Source organism: Pangasianodon hypophthalmus, chromosome 9 (assembly GCF_027358585.1).
Source record: "Pangasianodon hypophthalmus isolate fPanHyp1 chromosome 9, fPanHyp1.pri, whole genome shotgun sequence".
NCBI classification, from domain to species: Eukaryota; Metazoa; Chordata; class Actinopteri; order Siluriformes; family Pangasiidae; genus Pangasianodon; species Pangasianodon hypophthalmus.
Genome location: NC_069718.1, coordinates 26,921,542 through 26,934,631, shown reverse-complemented (window position 1 = coordinate 26,934,631; position 13,090 = coordinate 26,921,542). Strand labels below are relative to the sequence as shown.

The 13,090-nt window shown below is 41.6% G+C and overlaps 1 protein-coding gene across 7 annotated transcripts in view; it reads left to right on the top strand.

The window, feature by feature from the left end:
• Nucleotides 1–13,090, top strand: part of ptpn12 (protein tyrosine phosphatase non-receptor type 12) — a 48,149-nt gene that overhangs the window by 29,878 nt on the left and 5,181 nt on the right. The window contains exons 9-15 of one of the 7 annotated variants that reach the window (XR_008302380.1): nucleotides 147–213; nucleotides 310–387; nucleotides 463–561; nucleotides 2,872–2,957; nucleotides 7,032–7,795; nucleotides 8,827–8,876; nucleotides 12,026–12,097. Coding sequence is in view for 3 of the 7 variants with exons in the window: in XM_053237256.1 (XP_053093231.1) it covers nucleotides 147–213; nucleotides 310–387; nucleotides 463–561; nucleotides 2,872–2,957; nucleotides 7,032–7,795; nucleotides 8,827–8,876; nucleotides 12,026–12,212 (1,331 nt within the window). In the remaining 4 variants the exon portion in view is untranslated. Of the gene's footprint in view, nucleotides 1–146; nucleotides 214–309; nucleotides 388–462; nucleotides 562–2,871; nucleotides 2,958–7,031; nucleotides 7,796–8,826; nucleotides 8,877–10,628; nucleotides 12,213–13,090 lie in introns of all 7 variants that reach the window. The other 6 variants (XR_004578754.2, XM_053237256.1, XR_008302381.1 and 3 more) reach the window with 6 other exon arrangements.

Here is a 13,090-nt window from a genome sequence, read left to right as displayed (position 1 = left end):
AGCAAAGTGTACAAAAGACATCGGACACTCTGCATCCAGAAGCTGAGACTAACAGACTTGATTTCTCTAATTTGATCTGGACACATTGTCAGTATGCACTCGTGTCAGTGTGACTGTAATCTGATTTTCTTCTCTTGGATTTGCAGTGCTGGATGTGGGAGAACAGGTGCCATTTGTGCCATTGACTATACATGGAACCTGCTGAAAACTGGGGTAACCTTGTTTGCCTGTGTTTCCAGCTACTGCATCAGTATTTTACCTTTTCAGGTCATTACACTCACGCATTGTCTCAAATTGCTTTCCTTACAGAGAATTCCTGAGGATTTTAATGTCTTTCAATTGATTCAGGAGATGCGGACGCAGAGGCACTCAGCAGTTCAGACAAAGGTGAGCAAATGCCTTGTAGAAATATAAACACATATAACCAAACTGTGTGCTCATGAGTGCTTTTCTCTCTCACAGGAGCAGTATGAGTTAGTCCATAGAGCTATCGCCCAACTTTTCGAGAAGCAGCTGTTGCTGTTGGAGAGTCCTACGAATTCAGAGCTAACAGATGGCATGGTGAGCGCCGACACTTCGCTATTCATTCGATGTCCAGCATACATTTGGCACTTCGCAATCATGCATGACTCAAATACCTAAATTCCAGCTCAGGAAAAAAACTGGACACTCACAATAGCAAGGGAAGAGAAGAGACCCAAAAAAAAAAACCCTAACACACTTTGTGTGTGTGTGTGTGTGTGTGTGTGTGTGTGTGTGTGTGTGTGTGTGTGTGTGAATGTAGCAAGAGGAGCAGTTAGCACTTGGACCAGAGCCAGGGCTAACATCCTGTTTGTAAGGCAGAGAATTGCAGACATAATGCTCCCAAAATGCCCTTAGAGCCTGAGAATCAACCTACATCTGGCACTGAGAACACGCACGCACAGCCTCTGTTCAGTAATCATGACTCGGGCCACTGGCCATGGCGTCACTCAGACACACACTTTCCCCTTTCAGCATACAGAAACGTATTGTTGAGCAGTTGTAATAAATCTAATCCCAGATGTGCCCAAAAGAACACATGCACTGAAACTCTCCTTGGACTGTGTGTTTTCCGGCTAGACTGAAGTGCCAGAGTCTGTATTTATGACTTATCACACAGTAAGAGTTGAACTTATGTAAGTGTATTTAAAGTAACTATTGATATAGTTCTGTCATAAGTGCTTAAATTAACAAACTAAAGATTTTCCTATCAAACAGGCCTGCTGTATGAAGATTATAATGTAGCCAGCAAACTCAGTGGTGCATTTAATCTGGCTGTGTAGAATAGACTAGCCAACTGCAGGGGTGTAAACCTCAGACTTCCGTTTCATAAGGAAACGATTCAATGTTTTACGGTACTACTGAGTCTGCTGTGATACGATATTATTCAGTTTAGTAACATCCAATCGATATGTGACCAACTTTATTCAGAAGCTGGGATAGGACTGGTTAATTCACAAATGATGATGTAGTTTATTTTAAAAGTTTCAGAGTTATGGGCAAATCACTGTGAGAGACTCTTCAATTATTTTCAGTTTTTAAAAAAATGATTAGTTTAAAAATATATTTTTTTATACCAGTTGTCTATTCTTTATATTCAATTTATAATCCATATTATATTTATAATCAGTAATAATCTGTTTGATTGATTGTTGCCTTGATTCATTTCAGCTGTTAGATTTTAAATTGATGCATCGATCCAAATTGTCTGATCGTTACTCCTCTACTAGCTGCCTTTGTGACAGACTGCTGTGAAATTTTTGTTTTGTCGCAAAATAAAAATGTTATTTAAAAAAAAAAAAAAAAAGGAAATCGTGAAAATAAGCAAGATGTGATTATTCGTGGCTATAAACATGCAGAGCCAAAATATGTCAGGGAAGAAAATGATCATGGTACGTGAGCATTAGTGCAAGTGCAGTTTATCACACTGAATAGTTAAATGGAGTTTAAACAGTGTTACAAATGAGTTCCATCAAATTATAGGACGAGAGCTCGTCTCCGCTCGTCTCCGCTCGTCTCCGCTCGTCTCCACGTGCTGTGTACATGAAGCAGGTCAGGTGAGGTGAGGTGAGCTTCTGCTGAGGTTAACGCTGATAACAGTCGCACAATCTCTGCACTGATCTAGGGTCAGCTGTTCCTGTACACATTCCTGAATATTGATTGTATATCTGGTTCGTTTTGCACATTTTCCTGATCGCTGCTGGATAAGGAGCCAGTTGTTCCACTAGCATTTTGAGACAAGTTCTTGGTGCCTCACTTTTTGAAAGATGTGTCAGTAAGCAGTGTGTATTTGGAAGACAATCTTATTTGCTCGTGTTAGTGTTTCAGAGTGTATCTGTATTTATTTCCATATATAAGCTTCGGTCCATTCTGAAGTGATCATTTAATATGGAATTCTCATTGTATCCAGCAGATGAACTGATTTAGATTTTAAAATTGGAATCCAAGCAGGGTCAAGGTCACAGCAAGGTCAAGTATCTGAAAAAGTTTTTCTTCAATAGCTTCATTCCTGTTTGAAATGTACTTTAAGGGAATTTTAGGCATGCGAATTAGTAACAAGCTGGACTTGTTGGCAGCGGAGGCATCCCCGTCGATGCCGGTGGTGTCTAGTTCTACTTGTTAAATTTAAAAAATGCAAGAAATCTTGTGAAAGAGCGTTTACAGTAAATGCTTTTCATCACCTTGGTTTGGATTGGCACTCTAGGTTTATCGCTTCAGAATGGACCAGCGCCATAAACTGTCATTCTGTACATTTGACAGCGCTCGAGCAACCTTCTGACCCACTGTTTTAATTGCCTTTTCTGTGTGTGTCTCCGTGGGGCTTTCGTGTGTACCTGCCCACTACCCCAGGATGAAGGCAGTCCGGAAAAACCCAGCCAGAATTCAGATGAGGACCAATGGGACACACCTCCACCCAAACCACCACGCATTCGGAGGTAACACTCACCAACACCATACTTCCATGCTCAATAGCGTTATGGGTTTACTTATCTTTACAGACCACAGTACGAAATGTGTAACAGAAGGTATGGTTGCTGTGAAGTATGACGTACATACAGTGGTTTGAGGTGGTTTAGTGGTATGTTGCGTGTGAGGGTGTGGGTGTAGATTAACGGTGGTTTAGTGATATGTTGTGTGTGAGGGTGTGGGTGTAGATTAACGGTGGTTTAGTGGTATGTTGTGTGTGAGGGTGTGGGTGTAGATTAATGGTGGTTTAGTGGTATGTTGTGTGTGAGGGTGTGGGTGTAGATTAACGGTGGTTTAGTGATATGTTGTGTGTGAGGGTGTGGGTGTAGATTAACGGTGGTTTAGTGGTATGCTGCGTGTGAGGGTGTGGGTGTAGATTAACGGTGGTTTAGTGGTATGCTGCGTGTGAGGGTGTGGGTGTAGATTAACGGTGGTTTAGTGGTATGTTGTGTGTGAGGGTGTGGGTGTAGATTAACGGTGGTTTAGTGATATGTTGTGTGTGAGGGTGTGGGTGTAGATTAATGGTGGTTTAGTGGTATGTTGCGTGTGAGGGTGTGGGTGTAGATTAACGGTGGTTTAGTGATATGTTGTGTGTGAGGGTGTGGGTGTAGATTAACGGTGGTTTAGTGGTATGCTGCGTGTGAGGGTGTGGGTGTAGATTAACGGTGGTTTAGTGGTATGTTGTGTGTGAGGGTGTGGGTGTAGATTAACGGTGGTTTAGTGATATGTTGTGTGTGAGGGTGTGGGTGTAGATTAACGGTGGTTTAGTGGTATGCTGCGTGTGAGGGTGTGGGTGTAGATTAACGGTGGTTTAGTGGTATGTTGAGTGTGTGAGGGTGTGAGTGTAGATTAACGGTGGTTTAGTGGTATGGTGCGTGTGTGAGGGTGTGAGTGTAGATTAACGGTGGTTTAGTGGTATGGTGCGTGTGAGGGTGTGGGTGTAGATTAACGGTGGTTTAGTGGTATGTTGCGTGTGAGGGTGTGAGTGTAGATTAACGGTGGTTTAGTGGTATGGTGCGTGTGAGGGTGTGGGTGTAGATTAACGGTGGTTTAGTGGTATGGTGCGTGTGAGGGTGTGGGTGTAGATTAACGGTGGTTTAGTGGTATGGTGCGTGTGAGGGTGTGGGTGTGGGTGTAGATTAACGGTGGTTTAGTGGTATGTTGCGTGTGAGGGTGTGAGTGTAGATTAACGGTGGTTTAGTGGTATGTTGCGTGTGAGGGTGTGGGTGTAGATTAACGGTGGTTTAGTGGTATGTTGTGTGTGAGGGTGTGGGTGTAGATTAACGGTGGTTTAGTGGTATGTTGTGTGTGAGGGTGTGGGTGTAGATTAACGGTGGTTTAGTGGTATGGTGCGTGTGAGGGTGTGGGTGTAGATTAACGGTGGTTTAGTGGTATGTTGCATGTGAGGGTGTGGGTGTAGATTAACGGTGGTTTAGTGGTATGTTCGCGTGTGAGGGTGTGGGTGTAGATTAACGGTGGTTTAGTGGTATGTTGCGTGTGAGGGTGTGGGTGTAGATTAACGGTGGTTTAGTGGTATGTTGCGTGTGAGGGTGTGAGTATAGATTAATGGTGGTTTAGTGGTATGTTGTGTGTGAGGGTGTGAGTATAGATTAATGGTGGTTTAGTGGTATGTTGTGTGTGAGGGTGTGGGTGTAGATTAATGGTGGTTTAGTGGTATGTTGTGTGTGAGGGTGTGGGTGTAGATTAACAGTGGTTTAGTGGTATGTTGTGTGTGAGGGTGTGGGTGTAGATTAACGGTGGTTTAGTGGTATGTTGCGTGTGAGGGTCTGGGTGTAGATTAACGGTGGTTTAGTGGTATGTTGTGTGTGAGGGTGAGGGTGTAGATTAACGGTGGTTTAGTGGTATGTTGTGTGTGAGGGTGTGGGTGTAGATTAACGGTGGTTTAGTGGTATGTTGTGGGTGTAGATTAACATAGTGCTCATGTGTCGCGTGTCGTCTTGTTTGGAGTGTTTGTTGGGGACAGTTGATGGAGCTTACTGAGCTCAATGACACACAAAGACAAGAGCCATTGTTTCACACAGTGTTGCTTCTTTCTCTACTCCCCTCATTTCTACTAGTTTCAGAGTGACTGTACTTATAAACATGTTTCATGTAACTGTAATGTTCCCTGTAAAGTTTTTGAGGTTTATAACGGAACAAAGCTGTGTGTGTGAGTGTGCGCACGCGTGTGTTTGTGCGCGCGCGTGTGTGTGTGCATACAGTCATAAATTGAAATTCATGTCGCAGTACAAAGTACAAAAGTGGAACTTTGCCTTGGGGGATTGTTGTTCCTGCTGTAGAGTGGAAGGTCCTCACAAGGAGAGTAACGCTGCATTCGACTTGCCTCAGAAGTGGGAAGTCGGAGCTCAGAATGATGTCATTTTCAACCTCTCTGTGTTTGTGCTCCAGACTGGGAGAAAAATCACACATGCCTCCATGTTTGTCTTTTGTTAGCAACAAACTAGCAGCTAACTGTGATGAGTGTTGTATATTTTCCTCCTCAAAACAGTCGGTGTTATAGATTTAACAAGCAAAAATGTCTGTCTGTTGCTTAATCTAATGTAAATACTTGTATATACAGTATAAATCATTTAAAGATCCTTTGTTTACTGTTCATGCTGTGAGCGGCCATGTTGACTTGATGTCACTTGCTGAACTCGGGGTTGAGGAGAATGACCTGAACTCCAGAGTAGGAATTCTGAGTTGAGGGGGTGTTTTCTTTTGTTTTGTTTTTTTCTAGTTGGAGGTCAAAAATTACGAGCTGTGACTTTTTACTAGAATGCAGCATAAGACAAAGGGGTGTGTGTGTGTGTGTGTGTGTGTGTGCAGAATTGTTTATGTAATTGTGTGTACTTCATACAGAGCCTATGATATTGTAGGAGTTTTGCAGCAGGTTTATGTACTGTGATGCTTCATGATAGAGAGAGAGATAGAGAGAGAGAGAGAGAGAAACAATTGCTTTATCATAGCCTGTGAACTAACAGCTCTGTACGTCTCTGTGCATTGGATAGTTAGAGGAAGATGTGTAGTAAGTACTTAGAGCAGCAGTTAGCCCTGACACTTAGCAAACCATTGCAGTGATGAAAGGCAGTGTCTCTGTGTGAGTTACTAATGAGTTCCAGTGACATTAACGATCCTGACCTGCCTCTAAGGCACTGCCTTGCTTCACATTTGTCTTCCGTTCTTGCTAAGCATATAGCACACAGATCCGCTCTGTTCACTCACAAACATGGCAGTAGTTAGGTGCCTCTCGCAGGGTTCACAACCACATCCTCCCTCTCTCAAGCTATGAGGGAGATTACAGTGAAGCCTTAGTGTGTTTGTGCATATATGTGTTATCAGTGGTGGGGATTGGACACACAATTCTGTTTGAAGTCAAGACATTTCAATAAAGAATGAAATTACTTTTAAAATTGGTACAGTGTGCCATTGTTATAATAGCAGTGATTAAATTGGTGTGTCCATCATCAATTAAGTGGTTTAAAATGCCATGGTAAAACTATTTCAAATTCAATTTTATTCATTAATATTAGAACTAGCACAATACCACTTTTTCTTTTTCGATACAAGTACTGAAGCTATGAGTATCAGTCAGTATCGATATCCATCCCATAATGCCTACTAAGCTTAAAAAGGTTTTTTTTTAACTGAAGCACTTCCCAGTTTAACTCTTAACACAAAAATCACTTACATTGTAAATATAATTACGTATAAACATAATAAACTCAATCCTAACCGAAGACAAAAACAGTCAAGTCTCTTTGTATATATTATATATTTCTAGTTTCAAAAATAAATTTATTTTCCAAATTCAGTTCCAATCTTTGCCATATGTTGCAGGATTTGATATCAGATGTTTTTTTTCACAGATGTCCAATCCATCATTTTTTTGCGAGTATCAGCCTGATAGTTATACTGGGCATCAGATCAGTGCCATCTCTAATCATAACTATGTATGAGAATAAATACTGGAGCTTGAACGTCTCAAGAGTGAATGTAGTCTGCCACCTTGTGGTCACTCTGTTTCCTGCTCTTTGTCTTAGTTCTCAGGTTGAGGGTGAAGTCCAAGAGGAAATCCTGCAGGCCCCTGAGCCTCGGCCAGTGCCACCCATCCTCACTCCATCACCACCTTCAGCATTCCCCACGGTGAGTGATGTGCGCCAGGAGAACGATCGCTACCACCCCAAACCCGTGCTGCACTTGCTGGCTTCTGAACACGAACCTGACCTCAATGAGAACTACAGTGGAGGCCCCCAGGGAGTGCCCACCATGCCTGCCTCTGTGCCTGCCCCTTCCCCTCCGGAGTCCAATAAACACACCCCTCTGAGTGTGGAGATCAAGAAAGTGCCCTTGCAGGAGGGACCACGTAGTTTCGAGAGCAGTAGTGCACTGCAACGAACGCATGCTTTCAAAGTGCGCACCAGTAACAGCTCTCTGTCACAGGATTCGGAAAACGTGCCCCGCCCTGACCACTTGCCTCTGCGCGCCAACAAAGGCCAGGTGGTCTGGACACGCTCTACAAACCCCACGCCTGCCTCCAGCCTGACCTCTGGCCCCACTCTCGAGGGTGCGGATGCTCCCCTCAGGACCGCTCTGAGCTTCACCAACCCACTGCACTCGGACAACTCGGACCCAGAGCCTGAGGAGGGAGAGGACTCCCTGCACGTTTCCCATCACACTGATTCCCAATCTAGTGTGTCCACAGCGACCGGCAAAGTTTCAGCAGCACCCCATGATGACAACGTCCCCAGGAAGGTTACCTCAATGTCCATAGTTGGTGTTTGCTCAAAGGCAGATGCAGAGACAGGTATGTCAGAGTGCTGAAAGCTAACCTTTGCTAGTGTGTGTCTTATCTGGGGTGGGATCTGGGGAAAAGACAAGCAAAAAGACACCCGGGGCCTACTGCACTGAGGTGACCCTGAAAACCTACAACATAAGCAACTGTGTTTAATCCAGCTGTTTCCTTGGAATTACAAAACTCACATTCCTATATATATTTTTAGCTCTTCTTTCAGTTTTCTTTTCCAGTTTTCAGTTTTCTGTGTGATACTTGGAATTCTGTTCCAGCTGTTCATCTTTTTGTTGCCTTTGCTCTGTTTCCACCTGCTACTCCTCTGTTTCTCTTACTTTCGTTTTTATGGCACCTCGGGTAACAGTGAAAAGGGGCAGCTGTGTGTGTGTATTCGCACAGAGCCTGTACACCACAGGCCAAGCAGCAATCCACTTTTATGAATTTCAAAATGTGCATGTGAGAACTTAAATAGAAACCAGAAGTTCAACAATTGTATAAGTATTGCCAAAAAAGTTTCAGCTCCATATGTTCATGCTCTAGCCAAATTAGAAACAGGAGGTGTTAATTTCTCAGAAAAGATGAATAAATAAAATGCATTTTTAATGAAAGCATCTTATAAAGTTTATCCATATAAAGTATGGTTTATAAAATAAAGTACATTTCTGTAGCGCTCCCTCAGCATGTCATGTAGTGTTTGTCACAACCAAATCAAAGTACATGCATACAGTGTTTAAACAGAGCAGATAATATGATCAGCACAGGCAGCATGGTGCTACAGGTGAATATGAGTTTAGTACATAACTGCTTGTTTTGGGCTGTTTTCTGAAAGTCATCTCATTGCATCTCTTCAGAATATGCACATAATAGCTCCTGGTATCACACAGCACTTTCCCAACTTCTCAGAAATGCAGTTACAATTAGCCTTAAAAAAACCCTTTAGATAACAAAATAACTACTATTCCTGCGATAAAATACAGAATGAAATCCTGAAAGCCTAAACTGTAGGACGTTTGTCTTCAGCATAATGTCCATGTTGTTTCCATCAGGTCCAGATGAAGCCATCAGGACCAGATCTGTTATCTCTCAATGGAAACAGGCAAAGTCTCACTAATCACGAAGCCTGGTGCTTTTTGTGCATGTGGCGTCTTGTGACTGATCTTGGGTGAGGTTGAGGGACGCTGATTAGGATTGCCAAATCTAGGACATTTTCTTTAAAAATGTCAATTATAAAAAATGATTGATGGTTTTGTTGATGCTTTATTCACTTAATCACAAAAACATAAACACTATAATGGAGAGAGTTTTCTGGCAGGGTGGAGTACACTACAGGAGACGTGTCGGTAGTGCTGTAAATGTGCACAATGCAGGGGATATTAATCTGCTATAAATGGGATATAGTTTTAAAAATTGGGTAAAATTAATTTCATTTCTAAATTTAAGCTACTACAAAGAAGCTCAGTGGCTCAAAACTTTCAACACACCCTAAGGGTTCCTTCAAAATTCAAAGAAATGCTAGCTGAGGTCATCTGTTGAGTAAAATATAAAGATTGTAGTAGTTAGCAGTAATGAAGCAGTGTGTGTATGGTCTTAGAAAAAAAACTGGTCAAATCTATAATCCTTAAGAGAACCCAGGGTTGTTGATCTGTAGGATTGAGCCAGACCTTTAAATCCACCTTGCCAATTTTATGGCTTTTATTTTAAGGCTGCTTTAGTCAGCCTTTCTCTTGGACCAGAGTTGGCAGGGTTGCTATGAACGCTGCTTCTTTGTCAACATTGGCACAGAGTTATATAGTGAGGGTCAACAGAACCACCCAAAATGAGTTTGCTCCTGGGTAAGAACCCTGAGCGATGCAAAGAATCCACTGGCAGTCCTTGAAAAAAAATTTTTTTTTCCCCCCATTTTTTTTTTTCTTTTCTTTTCTGAGAGTGTATTTTAGCCGTCATTGAAAAGGCTTGGGGTCTTTCAAGAAAGTCTATTGAAAATGTAGTTCCAAATTTTGCTTACTTCACTTACTTCACTAATCACTTATCTCAGGGCTTTTTCACACTTTTAAATATATCAATATATTTGAATGAACTTTGGGAACTTTTCAAATTTGATATCTGATAAATACCTTGATTTGACTTCCTTTTTTGTAATTTTCTACATTTATAATTACAAAGGATTCTGAATTTAGTTTATAATGTTAAGTCATTTATTATTTAAAAAAATAGCTGCAGCACTGTTATAAAGATGATTTTTCTGACAGAAATCACACAATAGCTGTAAACATGAAAGTAAATGTAGTGCTGTGTTCAGTTTCCTGCTACATTTTCTGTTATTTTGATAATCACGCCTGAAAACCTCATCAGATTGTAGTTTAGACAGCCATCTGTTCGAGTGTAGAGAGAAGTGAAAAGAGCAGAGGCCCAGATATGGTTATTTTAATTAGACGGAAGTGTTCGACATGCCTGAGACCTCTCCTCCTCACCGAGACGCTGTAAAGCAGAAATGTGTTGATGAAATGGAGTGGAAGAGCTGCTCTGAAGAGCTCTGCTATAATTAATCAGTTCTGCTGATGATTTCCTGTTTTGTGTGTGTGTGTGTGTGTGTGTGTGTGTGTGTGTGTGTGTGTGTGTATGTGTGTATGTGTGTGTGTGTGTGTGGCAGAGCATGAATGACTGCCAGTCTGTCCACACCTGACTGAACTGCAGTACCTTCCTCGGAGCATCTTTTTGCTTTTTACTCGCTTGCTACTCGCTCGTTCTACTGTTTTGTTTTGTTTTTTAATCTGTTGGTGTCAGACACATTCCTGTCCTGCTTTTTTAAAAAGTGGCTGCTCTTTTCTCCATGTTCTATGCATTTAAGATGTCAGAATTCAAAGAGAGCTGATTTGGAGTTTGGAGAGATGATTGCGGGCTGATGGTGGATCGGATTGACTGCATGTGCTGTGGCTGTGGATTTATGGCTTGATGAAATGAGAGGAAGTGGGTGTTCATCCTCTTGTGATTATAACTCTGCTTTTATTCAAGCCAGCTTGTCAAGTAGCTAACCTGTTTCCTAGCTGACATACGGAGTCTTTGTGCTCTGTAATAAATGGGATATTAACCCCTTTTTTTTTAATTATGATCTTTATTTTTAATTTCACAGTTTGTATCTCTGAGGAAACATTGCCCGATTGGGTTATATATTTTTAAAAAACAAAAAATTAATGTTGTTTGGCATTGCTTGTTAAAATTTTAGAAACTGTTAGAAATTTTAGAAACATTTTAGAAACATTTTAAAAACACTGTTGTGGTCAAATCACATTTTTCAAACTTTTTAAATAAAAAAAAAAGAGATTTGACCACAACACTGCTTTTGTTTGAAACTTAACCATTCATGTGGAAACACAGATTCGAACCTTTCTGAATGCCAGTATCTTATAAGCAGTGAAAGTTAAAGGGACGCTCCGGTCAAAATAAAACATTTACCCCTCAGTTCAGCTGCTGTAAACATGCCTACTCGCGTCTAACGGCGACGGCTCAGTAGCGACATTTGAATACTGCGAAAAACTCTGATTACTCCAAATAACTGAAATTATCGAGTAGCTGCTATAATGTTAGCTAGCAATGTTGCATGATTCTCTACCTTTGTGTTAGTGACATTACTAGCCATCTTACTAGTACTACATGGGTGAGGACCAGCATTTGCTAGCAGACATTAATTAGATGTCTTAGCTCAGGTCGGCTCCTTTTGTCGTGTTGACCGGGTGTTGAACTCTCCTCTGGTCTGTGTTTCGTACTAAATCCAGACAGAATCACTGTTTTCTTCAGCGTCGTCTTCTGCTTTGGTGGAAGACGCAGTAACTCTATGGAGCTTGGAAGCCGAAAGCAGTATTTGAATATAAAGTAAATTAGAGAGTAAAAAAGAGATATATAAATTAAATGTATTGATTTTTGTACAGTACAGGACTCACAAAAATCTATATCCCCATTTGTGATTATTTTTATTTATTTATTTATTTCTATTCAGGCAATGTGTTTCCAGGGATACAGACATTTCATGTCAGATTATCCGAACTCTGAACATGGAATTCATTTTTAGAATCAAATGCTGCAGCATTTGAAACAGCGTGTATGTGCCGCTGGGCTTTGGCTCAGGCCAGTTTTGGTCAGTGGCTGGGCTGCGTGTGGTTCTGCGGGCTCCTTTTCCTATCGCAAAGCACTCTAACGTGTGTATGAGTGTGTATGAGCTATCGGTAACCGTGATCTTGTGTGCTCCAGACAGTGACAAGAGTGAAGACTCGCCTCCCCCTCTTCCTGAAAGAACCCTTGAGTCCTTCTTTTTGGCCACAGGTGCGTCCCAGCCATCTGCTTCCCTGTCCGGCCACACAAGGGCATCAGAAGCAGCCATGGATCCATTTTAACTCATGTTTGTGTTCATGTCAGGGCTTAAAGGGCAGGAAGTGGGGTAAATATTCAAGACTTTTATAAATCGAGTGTTTTCCCATTTCTGTTCTATGAATGAAGCGTTCTTAAACATGTGCTAATTTCAAGTATTACTATGAACCATACGATGTACTGTTGTAATCAAAGTTAATTGATTTTTATTGAATTTTATTTTGCTAATTCATAACTAAATTCAGATTCAGTTGTTATAAGTAGTTTCTCACACGTGGGCAGATGGGGGACTTCAGTTATGCTGGGACAGATCATTTTTGGATTATTATTAGCCTGTGTGTGTGTGTGTGTGTGTGTGTGTGTGTGTGTTGATGGCTTAAACCCCAGCTTTCTGGAATACAGCAATGATCAATATTGAGCAGCATGTTTGAGTATTGATGGAATCAGTGGGGTTAATGTGATGTTCCTGAGCCGCTCTGAGATGCCCTGACAGTCCTGTAACAGTAACTCGGTCAGCGCTGTGTCAGGGGTCTGGTTGGAATTGGCAGGAAATATATGTACATATATGTCACATACTGGCTCAGATGTGTCAAACGTCATCACACCTGGGTAGTGACTAACAGGAGATGTGTTTCACATCTGTTGGCCTGGTTGATGAGTGGAAGCATCTCTGTTGCAGATAGACACGTGGCTTTGAGATTACAGCGGGGCATCTGAGGGGTTTTACTCTTTCACCTGGTACTCAGTAACTGTTAGTCACACTGATGTGTTTTTATTCCCTTAACACTTCACCAGCAGTAGATAATTATCCTCAATCACTCAGTCCTAAACTGCATACTGCTGTACTAAATAACGTTTCTATCACTACTGTTTAGACACAAGCAATTTTTTACTAAAGAGGTCCGAATTCCATAAGTTCATAATTCAGTTTTAAAGGTTGGTTTTATT